We start from the raw sequence: 13424 nt of genomic DNA on the forward strand, positions 1-13424 counted from the left end.
GCTGAAAGATTATCGCTGGGAGCTTAACATCCAAAAAAAATTGTATCGAAAGGACAGATAAGTAGGAAGAGGAGTGGGGTGCCTCTGTTGTTAAGATGAGAGCCATGGTATTGCAGGGAAGATACTAGCATGGATAGAAGACTGGCTGATTGACAAGAGGCAAAGCATGGGAATAAAGGTGGCCTTTTCAAGTCCATGCCAGTGACTAAAGGTGTTCCACAGTGGTTCTTGTTGGGACTGTTTTCACATTTTATAGTATGTCAATAATTTGGATGAAGGAATTGATGGCTTTGTGGACAAGTTTTCTGACAATACAAAGATAAGTGGACAGATGGGTAGTCTTGAGGAAGCATTGAGTCTCCAGAAGGACTTGAACAGATTGGGATAATGGGCAAAGAAATGGCAGATGGAATATGGTATAGAGAAAACCATTTTGGTATAAGGAATGAAGTGCAGTGTTTTTTCTAAACAGAGAGAAAATTCAAATGTCAGAGATGCAAACGGACTTATGAGTCCTTGTACAGGATTCTCTAAAGATTTACTTGGATGTTGAGTCAGTTGTAAGGACATCAAATGCAATGTATGTATTCATTTAGAAGAACTAGAATATAAGACTGGGGCATTTCAAGGCATTGGTCAGACCACACAGCGTATTGTGAGCAGTGTTGTGCCCTTTAAGAAATTCTGCTGACATTGGGGAGGGTCCACAGTAAATTCACAAGGATGATTTTGGTAATGAAATGGTTAATGTATGAGGAGCGTTTGATGGCTCTGGTCCTATACTTGCAGGACTTTAGAGGAATGACGGGTAATTTCATTGAAATCTAATGAATACTGAAAGACGTAGATAGAATGGCCTAGTGGATAAGGCATTAGTCTAGCGATCTGAAGGTCACTAGTTCGAGCCTCAGCTGAGGCAGTGTGTTGTGTTCTTGAGTAAGGCACTTAACAACACATTGCTCTGCGATGACAACAGTGCCAAGCTGCATGGGTCCTAGTGCCCATCGCTTGGACAACGTCAGTGACATGGAGAGGGGAGACTTGCAGCGTAGGCAACTGCCAGTCTCCCATACAATTCTGCCCAGGCCTGCGCCCTGGAAACTTTCCAAGGTGCAAATCCATGGTCTCACAAGACTAATGGATGCCTAAAAAAATATAGAGTGGATGTGAAGAGAATATTTCCTATAGATGCTGAGTCCAGGACCATTGGTCACAGCCTCAGAATAGAGGGTCATCCACTTACCACAGAGATGAGAAGGAATTTCTTTAGCCAGAGATGATGAATCTGTGGAATTCATTGCCATGGACAGTTGTGGAGGTCAAGGCATTGAGTATATTTAAAGAGGAGGTTGACAGGTTCTTGATTTGTCAGGGCATCAAAGGTGACGGAGAGATGGCAGGAGAATGCTGTTGAGAGAGATAATAAATCAACCAGGATGGAGCAGTGGATCAGAATTGATGGGCCGAGTTGCCTAATTCTACTCCTACTTCTGATGGTCTTATGGTCTCTTATGATCTGATGTGCATCTGTACCCATTTTTAGAAATTGTACTTTCTGTCCATTGAAACGTCTGCCTGGGTAACATCTGTGCTCCATTGAACCTAACTAGGTCACTCATGATATTATACAGCCGTCTGAAATACCTTCTCATCTTTCTCTGCTCCAAAGCAAATGGCAGTTCACCATCTAACCTTGCACATGAAATACATCATTCATGAAACAATTCCAGCAAATACTTCTTTACTTCTTCTCTATGGTGTCACAGTCCCTGAAATGGATATAATAGTTCAGTTGGAGTCTATCAGTTAGCCAGAGTCAATATGACATCCGTGCCTTTGTACTCTCTACTTTTCATTATGAAAACTTGGATTTTGTACCATTTGCTAATTACTGCTGAACATGCTCTAACACTTTCACATACAGTAATGAGCAAAATTCTTAGATTCATATATATACCTAGACTGCTGAAGACCTTTGCACAGAACTGCAGTAATTTTATGTATTACACTGTACTGCTGCAAAAAAAAAGAAAATTCATCAGGCCAGGCAGCATCTATAAGGAGAAGCACTGTCAATGTCTCGGCCCGAAATGTTGACAGCGCTTCTCCTTAAAGATGCTGCCTGGCCTGCTGTGTTCCACCAGCATTTTTGTGTGTGTTGTTTGAATTTCCAGCATCTGCAGATTTCCTTGTGTTTGCTAAAGAAATTTCATGATAGACTGTATAAACCTGATTCTAATATGGGTCTCTATTGTGGACTGAGAGTGGGAAGGGGGCAAGGATAGGGTAATCATGGCTGGGAAAAGGGGCTGTGAGACAGGAGGGAATGGGAAGTCCCAGAGAGACATTCTGTAATGATCAACAAACCCATTGTTAGGAATCAAATTACGTTGCCTGGTGTGTCAGGCTGGCATTGTCTGCCCCCAGGCCACACTCCTTTATGGTTCTTGTTTTTAGTCTATTTCTACACCGGTCAGATATGAACCTTTAATTTCATGTGCCTTAATTTTGCTGACTAATGGTTTGTTTCTGAAAATCCATGTAGATATCTGCTTTCCCTTCTTACAATACTTGCCTTTATTAGAATATTCCCCAAAATGCATCTGGCTGCTGGCTCAAACAAGAGAAACTAAGCAAATGCTGGAAATCCAAGCAACACACACAAGATGCTGGAGGAACTCAGCAGGCCAGGGAGCATCTATGGAAAAGCGTACAATTGATGTTTCAGGCCAAGATGTTGACTGTACTCTATTCCATTGAACTTGCCTGGCCTGCTGAGTTCCTCCAGCATTTGGTTGTGTTGCCTGGTCACTAATTGTAACCTCCCACCATCTGTTTTGTCCATTTCCCTGTCCAGTATGGTTATTTACTGCTGGCAATTAGGTGAAAATATTGATCCCTACTTATAACAGATATTCTTCGCTCTTTTTAGAATAATGAAGAATCGTCAGATTTCTGTAATCCTGACTCACAGCAGGGTGCTTCAGCAGATTCTCTTCAGGCTCTTCAAAATGGACTTGAGTAACAGAGGGAAAATCTTTATCCATCAACAGGGCAAATACTTTACTTCACTCCTATGGAATGGCACTGATTTCAAGCACATTGTCACAGCATTACTGTTACAAATGAGCAAATCTGATGGACAGAAAGGTCCAGAATCGCCAATGCACGCCCCCCGCCCCCACCTTTTGAGAATCGCAAGATCGCTATTATTTCGGGTCTGAGACCCAGGAAATGAGAGAGATACACATCATGTCAGAAAACAGAGAGAGAGAGACGCAGGATCACAGCAAAGGCAGTTGTTATAGACAACGCAGAATACACAACCAGGTGGAATGTCTCCTAACAAAAGCGGAACAGAACAACTGATTACTGCTATTGTCTCTTGGAGAAGGAATAGTGTATTGAGTACTGTACTATTCATTGAAACCCCTCGGGACAACCAAAGTGGTCTGGTTGAGGGATTGCATCATCCCAACCTGATTGACATCTGAGACCCCGTGAGTGAGGATAAAAGTCGGGTCTGCGGAACACCCCTCAGACGCACCAGGAGAAATGCTAGAAATCCAGTGACAGCGTTTTATAGCGAAAGCCGGTGAGAGCACGTGTGCAACCTCCCTTGCCTGGGTGACGGGCACATCACAGAAGAATGGTTTAGCTAAAGGAGAGGTCATACTTGAACGGCCACAACAACAAGACACCGACAGATTGAAATCATAAAGGAAGGTTGGCAAAAACAATAGCGGTAACTGTTCCCATTCTTCTATCTCTCTCTCTCTCTACAACAATTGCAACACAGTAACAAACAAACACTGGAGCCTGTATGAACTGAAATGAACTTTATATTTCCATCGGACAATTCATTATCCCCTAGACAACGACAGAGCTTATTTCTTATTGATTATTATTATACCCGCACTTTTAAGTTTAGTATTGACGACGTATGTTATCTCTATATTTGCATTGAGATTATTTTTGTGTATTTTTACTAATAAATACTGTTAAAAATAGTATCACCAGACTCCAACGGACACCTCTATCTTTGCTGATAAGTAACCCAGTTACGGGGTTCGTAACAACTTGGGGCCTCGTCTCGAGATTTGAAACCAAATTGGAGGGCCAGTAAATCTGGCTTTTAAGTCCAGACTTGGATCTGGTTGCACGGGTTACCAGACGGGAAACCAGCAAAGATGGACGTAGATGAATTTACACAAAACCCGACTTTGAAGGCGCTAGTGGGGGCCACAAAGTTGGACTTGGTAAATATTGCAAAAGGACTAAATCTCGCAGAGATGAGGTCGTCAATGAAAAAATGGGAGATGCGGAGGGCCATAACTCAGTATTATATTGAGAAGAATGTGTTTTCGGCTGAGGTATTGGAAAATATCCCTGAAAAGGTACCAGCTAGTGGGATGGTTCAGTTAGAGTTGGAGAAACTGAGGCTGGATGCGGAACAGAGGAAGAGGGAGCATGAAATTAGGTTAAAAGAGCTGGAAGCAGCTGAAAAGGAGAAGGAAAGAGCTGAAAAGCAGAGGGAGTATGAGGAGAAGGAGAAACAGAGGCAACATGAGCGGGACATGGAGAAGTTAAGGCAAGAGCAAAGAGCTCAAGGGCCAGACCGAAAGGAGAGGTTTAATGTTAGTAGGGAGTTTAGGTTAGTACCTCCGTTTGAAGAGACAGATGTTGATAGTTATTTCTTGCATTTTGAAAATGTGGCAGAGAGTCAGAAGTGGCCCAGAGATCAGTGGGTGGCGTTGTTACAAAGTGTGTTAAAAGGGAATTGAGAATGAGAGACGGAGGTGGTGTGCAGGGAGTGACTTGGGCGGAAGTCTGCCATCCAGTGCCCGGGCTTCCAGAAGGGTACTCAACAGCTCCTGAGGAATTCCAGCTCAGGAAGCTATATTTCCATCCAATAGTTTTCCCTCAGCACCAGAGTCCACTAGAGCTGACAGAGACAGGGACTGTTGGTTGTAACATAACGTTGCTTGGATCCTAATCATGGGTTCGGGGAACGGAAGAGAATGTTGTCTGGCTCACCAGGGTCCCCCTTTTTACTGGTGGGCCTTCCCTTTTGGCTGAAGGGAATATGAAGCATGGAAGTGGCCTGACTGGCCCCAATAGAGACACTCCCCCGATCTCAGTCTCCGGAGTCGCTCTGTGGGAGAAAGTTGATTCCGTCCCAGCTGCATTGGTTCCTCTCCCAGGGTGGTGGAAACGGCCAGGCTGGGAGCTATTCTAGGAGCAGGAGGAGAAGAGAGGCTTGTGCTGATGGGAGATGGTACAGGGTGCTATGGAGTGGCCAAAAGGGGTGGAAGACCAGTTCTCTCCCTATGGTGTTCTCGAAGATGGTTGTCCAGCTAGGGAGATCAATGAATCCAGGTTGTCGCTGTCATCACTTGCTGCCAACTCGTCCTTCATGTTGCTGAGGCAATTCCAAAAAACAACTTGGAGTGCCTCATCATTCCACCCCGAGTCGGCTGCTAACGTCCAGATCTCCATGGAATAATTCGCGACACTGTGGGAACACTGATGGAGGGTGAGTAGACATTTAGCGGCATCTTTACCACCAACAAGTTGATCAAAGATCTTTCTCATCTCTGTGATAAAGGTGGGGAATGAAGAACAAATATCCAGCTGATTATCCCAGACAGCCTTAGCCCATGCTAAGGCACTTCCCCGCAACAACCCCATGATATAAGCTACTTTTGACTTGTTCATGGATTACGTGAATGACTGCGGATTGAACACCAAGGAGCATTGCTGAAGGAAGGCCCGGCACTTCCCCACATCTCCAGTGTAGTGTTGTGGTTTAGGTATGTGCGGCTCTCTTGGCGGGGTGTTGCTGACACATAGGGGGTTGCTACTACAGACTGTCAGGACTGGTTTGACAGAGTACCAGGAGAGGATGGGGTAAAATTAGTGGATACACCAGGGGTCGGCAACGTTTACCACTGAAAGAGCCAATATGGACCCATTTCCCACAGAAAAGAAAACACTGGGAGCCACAAAACCCGTTTGACATTTAAAATGTAATAACACTGCATACAACGTTTTTTTTTTGCCTTTATGCTATGTATAAGCAAACTATAATGTGTTGCATTTATGAAATTGATGAACTCCTGCAGAGAAAACGCAATTACATTTCTGCATGCAACAAAAACATTTTGAACTCCGAAAAAAAGACGTTGGGTTGAAGGTTACTCCATAGGTAGCCTACCTTGGATTGAAGAATTAAAAGAAAGCGCGCACTGGCGGGTGTCAGGCATTGGCAGTGGTGATGTATATTAATAGCGATAAAAAAACACGTAGCGGTGTAGCGCTACACGCAGCGCTAAAATAAAGACACTGCAGTCAAAGGTAACTTTATTCAAACTAAACAGCCTTGATTTAAAGCCTCCCTCAACCCGTCCCCGTGGGCGCGGATGCTCCAAAAGACACGTACTCACAAACCCCTGTAGGCTATCTCCCTTAGCCGGAACGGTAGCTAATTGTGAGCCGGTTCGGATGTGCCAGGAAATGGGGTCTCCACAACGTTTTTAGATTGTACAAGATCACCATAATCTTCAAATTTCGAATTACATTTCAAAAACTAACAAACTACGGGGAGCCGCAGCACAGAGATCAAAGAGCCGCATGTGGCTCCGGAGCCGCGGGTTGCCGACCCTTGGGATACATGGTCCACTTTGTCACCAATCTTTGTTATATTAGTGGACGGGGAACGGAGGTTCTCCATGACATCCCGGAGAAGTTGATTGTGCCGACACAGTAGGGAGCCCTGGCTGGTGAGGGCTTGTGCAGGGTCTCTGTGTCCACTGGGTCCATTTTTGGCAGTTCGTTCTATTACAATGAGCTAAGGAAGCGAACCTAAGTACACACAGGCACAGAGATTGAGTTTAGAATTTTACCCGGGTGCAAACGCTGAACAGCAAGCAGGAGGGATCTTGACGCGGAGCCCTGATATGGAAGCTTGACTCAGAGACTTGACACGGAGCCTTGACTCAGAGAAATGGAGTCTCATAGGTAAACCTTGAAACGGGAGCTAAGCTTAGAACAAATGGTTCTAAGCAGTCGGGAAACATAGTTTACTCACAGGAAAAAGACTAACGAACTGGCAACTAGTAGTTGTAATGCCAGAGATCTGAAACTGCAGTACTTGATGGAAACTAGGTGCACTGTCATCAAAGCGAATAAGAAGCAATTATGAAATTAGAGGTCGGAACCGTGGCACAATCAACAGTAATTAGGAGTAATATAGAGAATAAACGATTGGGACTATGACATGACCAGAGTAACACCATGGTCCTGAAAAACATTGTCTCATTTTTACTATGTACTGTACCAGCGTTTATTGTCGAAATGACAATAAAAGTGACTTGACTTGACTTGACTTAAGTAGCCCACCACCTCCTCCTCTGAAACTCCATCAGTTATTTCAGTTTCCAGTCCGTTTCCTCTTATCACATTGAGCCACTCATGTTGTGTTCTGGGATTTGCTTTCATTGACCCCTGAGTATTTATTGCAGAGTTTATTTTTGTCCTTTCCTTGAAGATGTGCTGAAATGCCTTCTTTAATTTATCAGCCATTTTCCAATTCCCTCTCTGTCTGAAAAACAGACAATTGATAGTCTTTTCCTTTTGTCATACCGACATTAGCTCAGTCTGTTATCTTGCTTCCGCCAGTTTCTCTCAGTTTCTATTTTACCTTCCTATGCAGATTTCTGAAATGTTTCCTTCACCACCACCATCAGTCGCACTTTTTACTGGCAACATTAGAAGACTTTCTCGCGTGTAAAATAATTTTAATGTCACCTGGACCACGAACGATGAAGGACGGGCGCTATGACTGGGCAGTTTAGCGGGGCATCCTGCGCCAACCGGCACCGTGAGTAATCGCCGGAGAACACGTGCCGCTTCTACTGCGCTGTTCCGCTGGTCGTTCCTTCAAAATCCACCGGCGCCCCACACAACAGGAAGCGATGCAATAAGATGCATCTTTCGGGGTTCAGGGCAGGCAGTCAAAATCCATTCGTCATCGCTTCCAAATTGCAGCACAACTGATTTTGGCTGTAGCACTTTATTAATACACTTGCAAAAGGGCAAAGTACATTTATTACCAAAGTGCATATATGTCACCAGATACAACCCTGAAATTCATTTTCTTCTGGGCAATGCAAGAAGCAAAGTACAATCACTGAAAAACTGCATCCAACAGGACGGACAACAACCAATGTGCAAAAAATAAGAAACTGCAACCACAGAAAGAGAAAAGATTAATAACAAACAATAATGGAATAATACACAATAATATATTTTGCATCTATCCTGATTACACAGGGAATGGGTAGAGGTGGTCAGATTTAAGATTGTACTGAAAGCCTCCTTGAAGTGCACTATAACACTCACACTTGCTCCTGGGAATCTCCGTCCAATGGTTGTTCAAAGTGGGAGCACATCCAGGCATCTTGTGTCCATACATTTGGAGCACATGGAAGCCCTGGGTAAATAGTGGGGTGGGTGGCACCTCCTCAGACACTAAACATCTGCACTCCCAACAGGTACATCTTCACACATTAAACATCTCCCCTCTCCACAGGTACCTCTTCACACATTAAACTTCTGCCCTCTCCACAGGTGCCACCTCATGCACTAAACATCTGACCCAAGTTAAACAATTTAAAGTCAATGCTACCAAATACTAACAAAGTGTATGTAAACTTCTAACCCACTGGGAAAGTGATGATAGAAATAAAAGCTGAAATAAATCAGTCTCCCTAGTATTATTCTGACAATTCACATTCTTAAAAGTAGTGATCCTACCTGATCTAAGACAGGGACTGTTTTCTAGGATTAAATGTCATGAGTTGTGAAAAACTGAGTTTAAGTGTATTTGGCTACGGTGTATGTAAATTTCTGACTAAACTGTATATATTTTGTACAAATATATATTTATATTTTGCATTATATTTTGTGTTATGTTTATTGTGTTGATTAGTCACATGGGTGGGGGCGTGGTAAAAGGGTTTGTAGTACGTAATCATTGTTTGTATTTTTTTATGCTGCAGTCAGAGCCAGCTGGGTATGATGTCATTTTGTTGACTGCTTAATTATCTTTAAATCACTCATTGACTCATGAATTCGTTGAATTACATTTAACATCGCTAGTTTTAGTTCATTTAGTTTTATCACTTCAAGATTGTTTGTGTTACTAGTTGGTTAATAAAGGATCGAACACAATTCTTCTGATTTGACCACTATTATTGGATTGGATCAGAAGGCGCATCCTACAGGATTAACTACTCGTGCTTAGTTTGTTCAAGCAACCGCACGACAGCATCACAGCATAATCTCAGTCATCCACTCAAGAATCTCTACTCTTGAGTTTGCACTTCATATCGGAGCTTTAGAGCTGGTGAAACTGATCCATAAGCAAAATGCCTATAATGAAAAGACGGATCTGATTAGAACAATAGAGATTGTTTAAGGTTCCTCCCGCTCGCACCGCAATCACATGCAACTAAGCACCTGAGCATCTGAAGGTTTTTTTGCACTTCTCTGGAAATTAATTCAGATGCACCTTACGTGTTATCATTGTGTCTGTCCACACACCTAGAAACTTTATCACTGATTGTTGTTTAAAACATTTACCATGTAACTTGAGATCAATTGTGTGTATAATGATCCTTTCAAAAAAGCAACCATCTTGGGGTTTTGCCACAGAAAACTGAAAACTGCACCAACTTTCCAATTCCACTACTTCATCAGTAGCTATTGCTTTTTCCTAACAATATAATTTATTATTCCAGATCTACACCAGACTGCATCATCAGAGCTGTGTATTTGATATTTCAGTAATATTTGAGACATCTTGTGTTTGTATATATTCTTGTTTGTTTAAATAAATCATTAAAGGTTATATGTAAGAATACATTAATTGCATACCCCATCATGCTACCACAAGATACATGATAGCCTCACTTAAAGTAACCTTGAAATAATAAGGTGGGGGTTGGGAACCGGTATGACAAAGCTGAGGATGAGCTCGCAGTTTTACAAGTAAATGATGGATATACTGTAGTGTAAGAGACTACTAGACAGGAATATGGAGGAGTTTAAGGTGGGGGGTTCTATGGGAGGCAGGGTTTGAGGATCAGCACAACACTGTGGGCTGAAGGCCCTGTAATGTGCTGTACTATTCTATATTCTATGACTGTAGGGAAAGACAAGCCAAAGATTGGCTGCAAATGCAGACAGAGCAAAGAGTTAAATTGTAGCGCAGAGACCAAATTTAAAAGGGCGATGAAAGCAGGGCTGCACATGTATTTAGATGCGTGTAGCATTCAGAATTTAGGGAATGAATGTGTGGCCCAATTAGAGATTGGTCTGTATGAAGTTGTGGACATCACTGAGTCGTGGCTGAAAGCAGGCTATAGTTGGGAGATTAACATCAAAGCATCTACTTTGTATTGAAAGGACAGGAAGGGAGGCAGAGCCAGTGTTGTGGCTCTGTTTGAAAGATGGAATTACATCTTTAGAAAGAGGTGACAGAGGGTCAGAGAATGAAGTTTTGAAGATGGAGTTCAGAAACTGCAAGGGTAAAAAAACATTATGGGAATTGTGTGTAGGTCTCCAAACAGTAGCCAAGGTGTGGCGTTCAGATTGCAAAGGGAGCAGGAAAAGGCATGTAATAAGTGTAATGACACAATTGTATTGAGAGACTTCAATATGAAAGGAGATTTGGAAAATCAGGTTGGTGTCAGATCGCAAGTGAGGAAATTTGTTAAATGTCTATGAGATGGCTTTTTAGAGCAGCTTGTTATTGAGCTTTCTTAGGGAAAGGCTCTTTTAGATTGGGTTTTCTGTAATAACCCAGATCTTATTTGGGAGATTAATGTAAAGGACCCCTAAGAAGATACTGATAATAATAAGATTGAATTCATACTGCATTTCGAGAGGGATAAGCATAAGTCACATGTATCAGTATAGCAATGAAATAAAGGGAATTACAGAGTCCTGAGAGAGGAGCCAGGTGGATTGGAGGGGGATACTGGTGGGGATGACGGCAGAGCAGAGATGGCTGAAGTTTCTGGGAATCGTTCACAAGGTGCAGGATATATATGTCCCAGTTAAGTTCTCAAATGGTAGTGGTAGGCAAACATTGCTGACAAGGGAAGTTAAGGACTCCATAAAAGCCAAGGAAAGGACATATAAGGTGGCAAAAGTGAATGGAAAGTTGCATGATCTAACAAAAACCAACTCAAAAAGCTATCAGAGGGAAAAGATGAAATGATAAGACAAACTAGCCCACTGGAAAATGATGCTGGTCATGTTGTAATGGAGAACAAAGAAATGACAGATGAACCTGTTGGATACGTTGCATCAGTCTTCACTGTGGAAGACACTGGCAGAGTGCCAGTGGTCTGTGACCATCAGTGAGCAGAAGTGAGTGTCATTGGAATTACAAAGGAAAAGGTGGTAAGCAAACTCAAAGGTCCGAAGGAGGATAAGTCACCTGGTCCAGATGGACTACATCCCAGAGTCCTGAGAGAGGTTGCTGAAGAGCTAACAGATGCCTTGGTCATGATCTTTGAAGAATCACTTAATCCTGGCATGGTCCTGGAGAACTTGAAGACTGCAAATGTCACTCCACTCTTTAAGAAGGGAGGAAGGCAAAAAATGGAAAATTATACGCCAGTCTGCCTAACCTCAGTGGTTGGAAAAATGTTGGAGTCTATTATTTATGCTGCAGTTTTTGGGTACTTGGAAGCTACTAAAATAAGTCAAAGTCAGCATGGTTTCTGGCAAGGGAAATCTTGCCTGACAAATCTGTTAGAATTCTTCAAGGAAGTAACAAGCAGGGTGGACAAGGAAGAAGTAGTGTGAGTCATTTACTTCATATTCAGAAGGCACATGATAAGGTGCCACACGCGAGGTTGCTTAACAAGATAAAATCCTATAGTGTTTCAGGGAAAATACAGGGATGTGTAGAGATATGGCTGACAGGCAAGAGACAATGGATAAATGGTGCCTTTTTCTGGTTGGCTATCAGTTACTAGTGATGTTCCTCAGGGGTTAGTATTGGGACCATTACTTTTCATATTGTTTCTCAATGATTTAGATAACAGCATTGATGGCTTTGTGGCAAAGTTTGCAGATGAAGATAGGTGAAGAGTTAGGAAGTGCTGAGGAAGCAATGTGATGGCAGCAGGACAGACAATCTGGAAGAATGGGCAAAAAATTGGCAGGTGGTATACAATATTGGAAATGTATGATATTGCATTTTGGTAAAAGAAGCAATAGTGTGAGCAATTTTCTAAATGGGAAGAAGGTTCAAACATCAGAGGTGCAGAGGGACTTGGGGTTCCTTGGGCAAAACTCCCAGAAGGTTAATTTACAGGTTGAGTCTGTGGTAAAGAAGGCAAATGCAATGTTGGCATTTATTTCAAGGGGAATAGAATATAAAAACAAGGAGATAATGCTGAGGCTTCATAAAACACTATTCGGGCTGCACTTGGAGTGTTGTCATAAAATTTGGGCCCCCATGTCTCAGAAAGGAAGTGTTGTCATTGGGGAGAGTCCAGAGGAGGTTCACAGGGTGATTATGGGAATGAATGGGGTTAATACGAGGAACTTTTGGCGGTTTTGGGCCTGTACTCAGTGGAATTTAGAAGCATGCATGGGGATATCATTGAAACCTACCAGATGCTGAAAGGATGAGATTGGCTGAATGCAGAGAGGATATTTCCTGTGGTGGGGTATCCAGAACCAGAGGGAACAGGCTCAGCATTGAGGGGCATCCTTTTAGAATGGGGGAAAGGAGGATCTTTTTTAAACCAGAGAGTAATTAATCTGTGGAATGCTCTGCCACAGACAGCTGTGGAGGCCAAGTCTGTCAGTATATTTAAGGTGGAAGTTGATCATTTCCTAATTAGTCAGGGTATCAAAGGCTATGGTTAGAAGGCAGGTGGATGGGGTGGAGTGGGATCTGGGATCAGCTATGATGAAATGGCGGAGTAGACTCAATGGGCTGAATGGCCTAATTCTGCTCCCATGTCTTATGGTTTACACCCGTGCTTTCGGAAATCCATGAGTTTCTTTGAATTAGCTCAATGGTTTGAAGTTTTGAAACATAAAACACTGGCGACAAGTATTTTTAAAATGAACCCATTGAAGCAGAATGAGATGTTTGAACCAAAAATTTAGTGTGAGCAATAGTGGGTAAAAAGAAACAGCCAGCACATCCACAGACGGGTCGAGTTTTTATTTAAAAGTAGCAAACTTCGGAAGGGAAGACACGATCGAGTTTTTTTTTGAAAAGGAAACTCGGAAAATGGAAGATTTCATGTTCATAAATAGTGCGTACCACTCATAAATCAGAAATTGCAGACTACATCGGGGACATTAACGAGTAATTGGCTCACGTTCAG

General features: G+C 42.7%; 1 protein-coding gene across 3 annotated transcripts in view; it reads left to right on the top strand.

The window, feature by feature from the left end:
• LOC132394487 (uncharacterized) overlaps window positions 1-4007 on the top strand; it is a 56261-nt gene extending 52254 nt beyond the window's left edge. For all 3 annotated transcript variants that reach the window (XM_059970701.1, XM_059970702.1, XM_059970703.1), the window contains one exon: window positions 2933-4007. In XM_059970701.1, coding sequence (XP_059826684.1) covers window positions 2933-3025 — 93 coding nt within the window. In that variant the 3' untranslated portion in view covers window positions 3026-4007. The remainder of the gene's footprint in view (window positions 1-2932) is intronic.
• Window positions 4008-13424: the final 9417 nt, after the last annotated feature.

Source organism: Hypanus sabinus, chromosome 5 (assembly GCF_030144855.1).
Source record: "Hypanus sabinus isolate sHypSab1 chromosome 5, sHypSab1.hap1, whole genome shotgun sequence".
In the NCBI taxonomy this organism is placed as follows: Eukaryota; Metazoa; Chordata; class Chondrichthyes; order Myliobatiformes; family Dasyatidae; genus Hypanus; species Hypanus sabinus.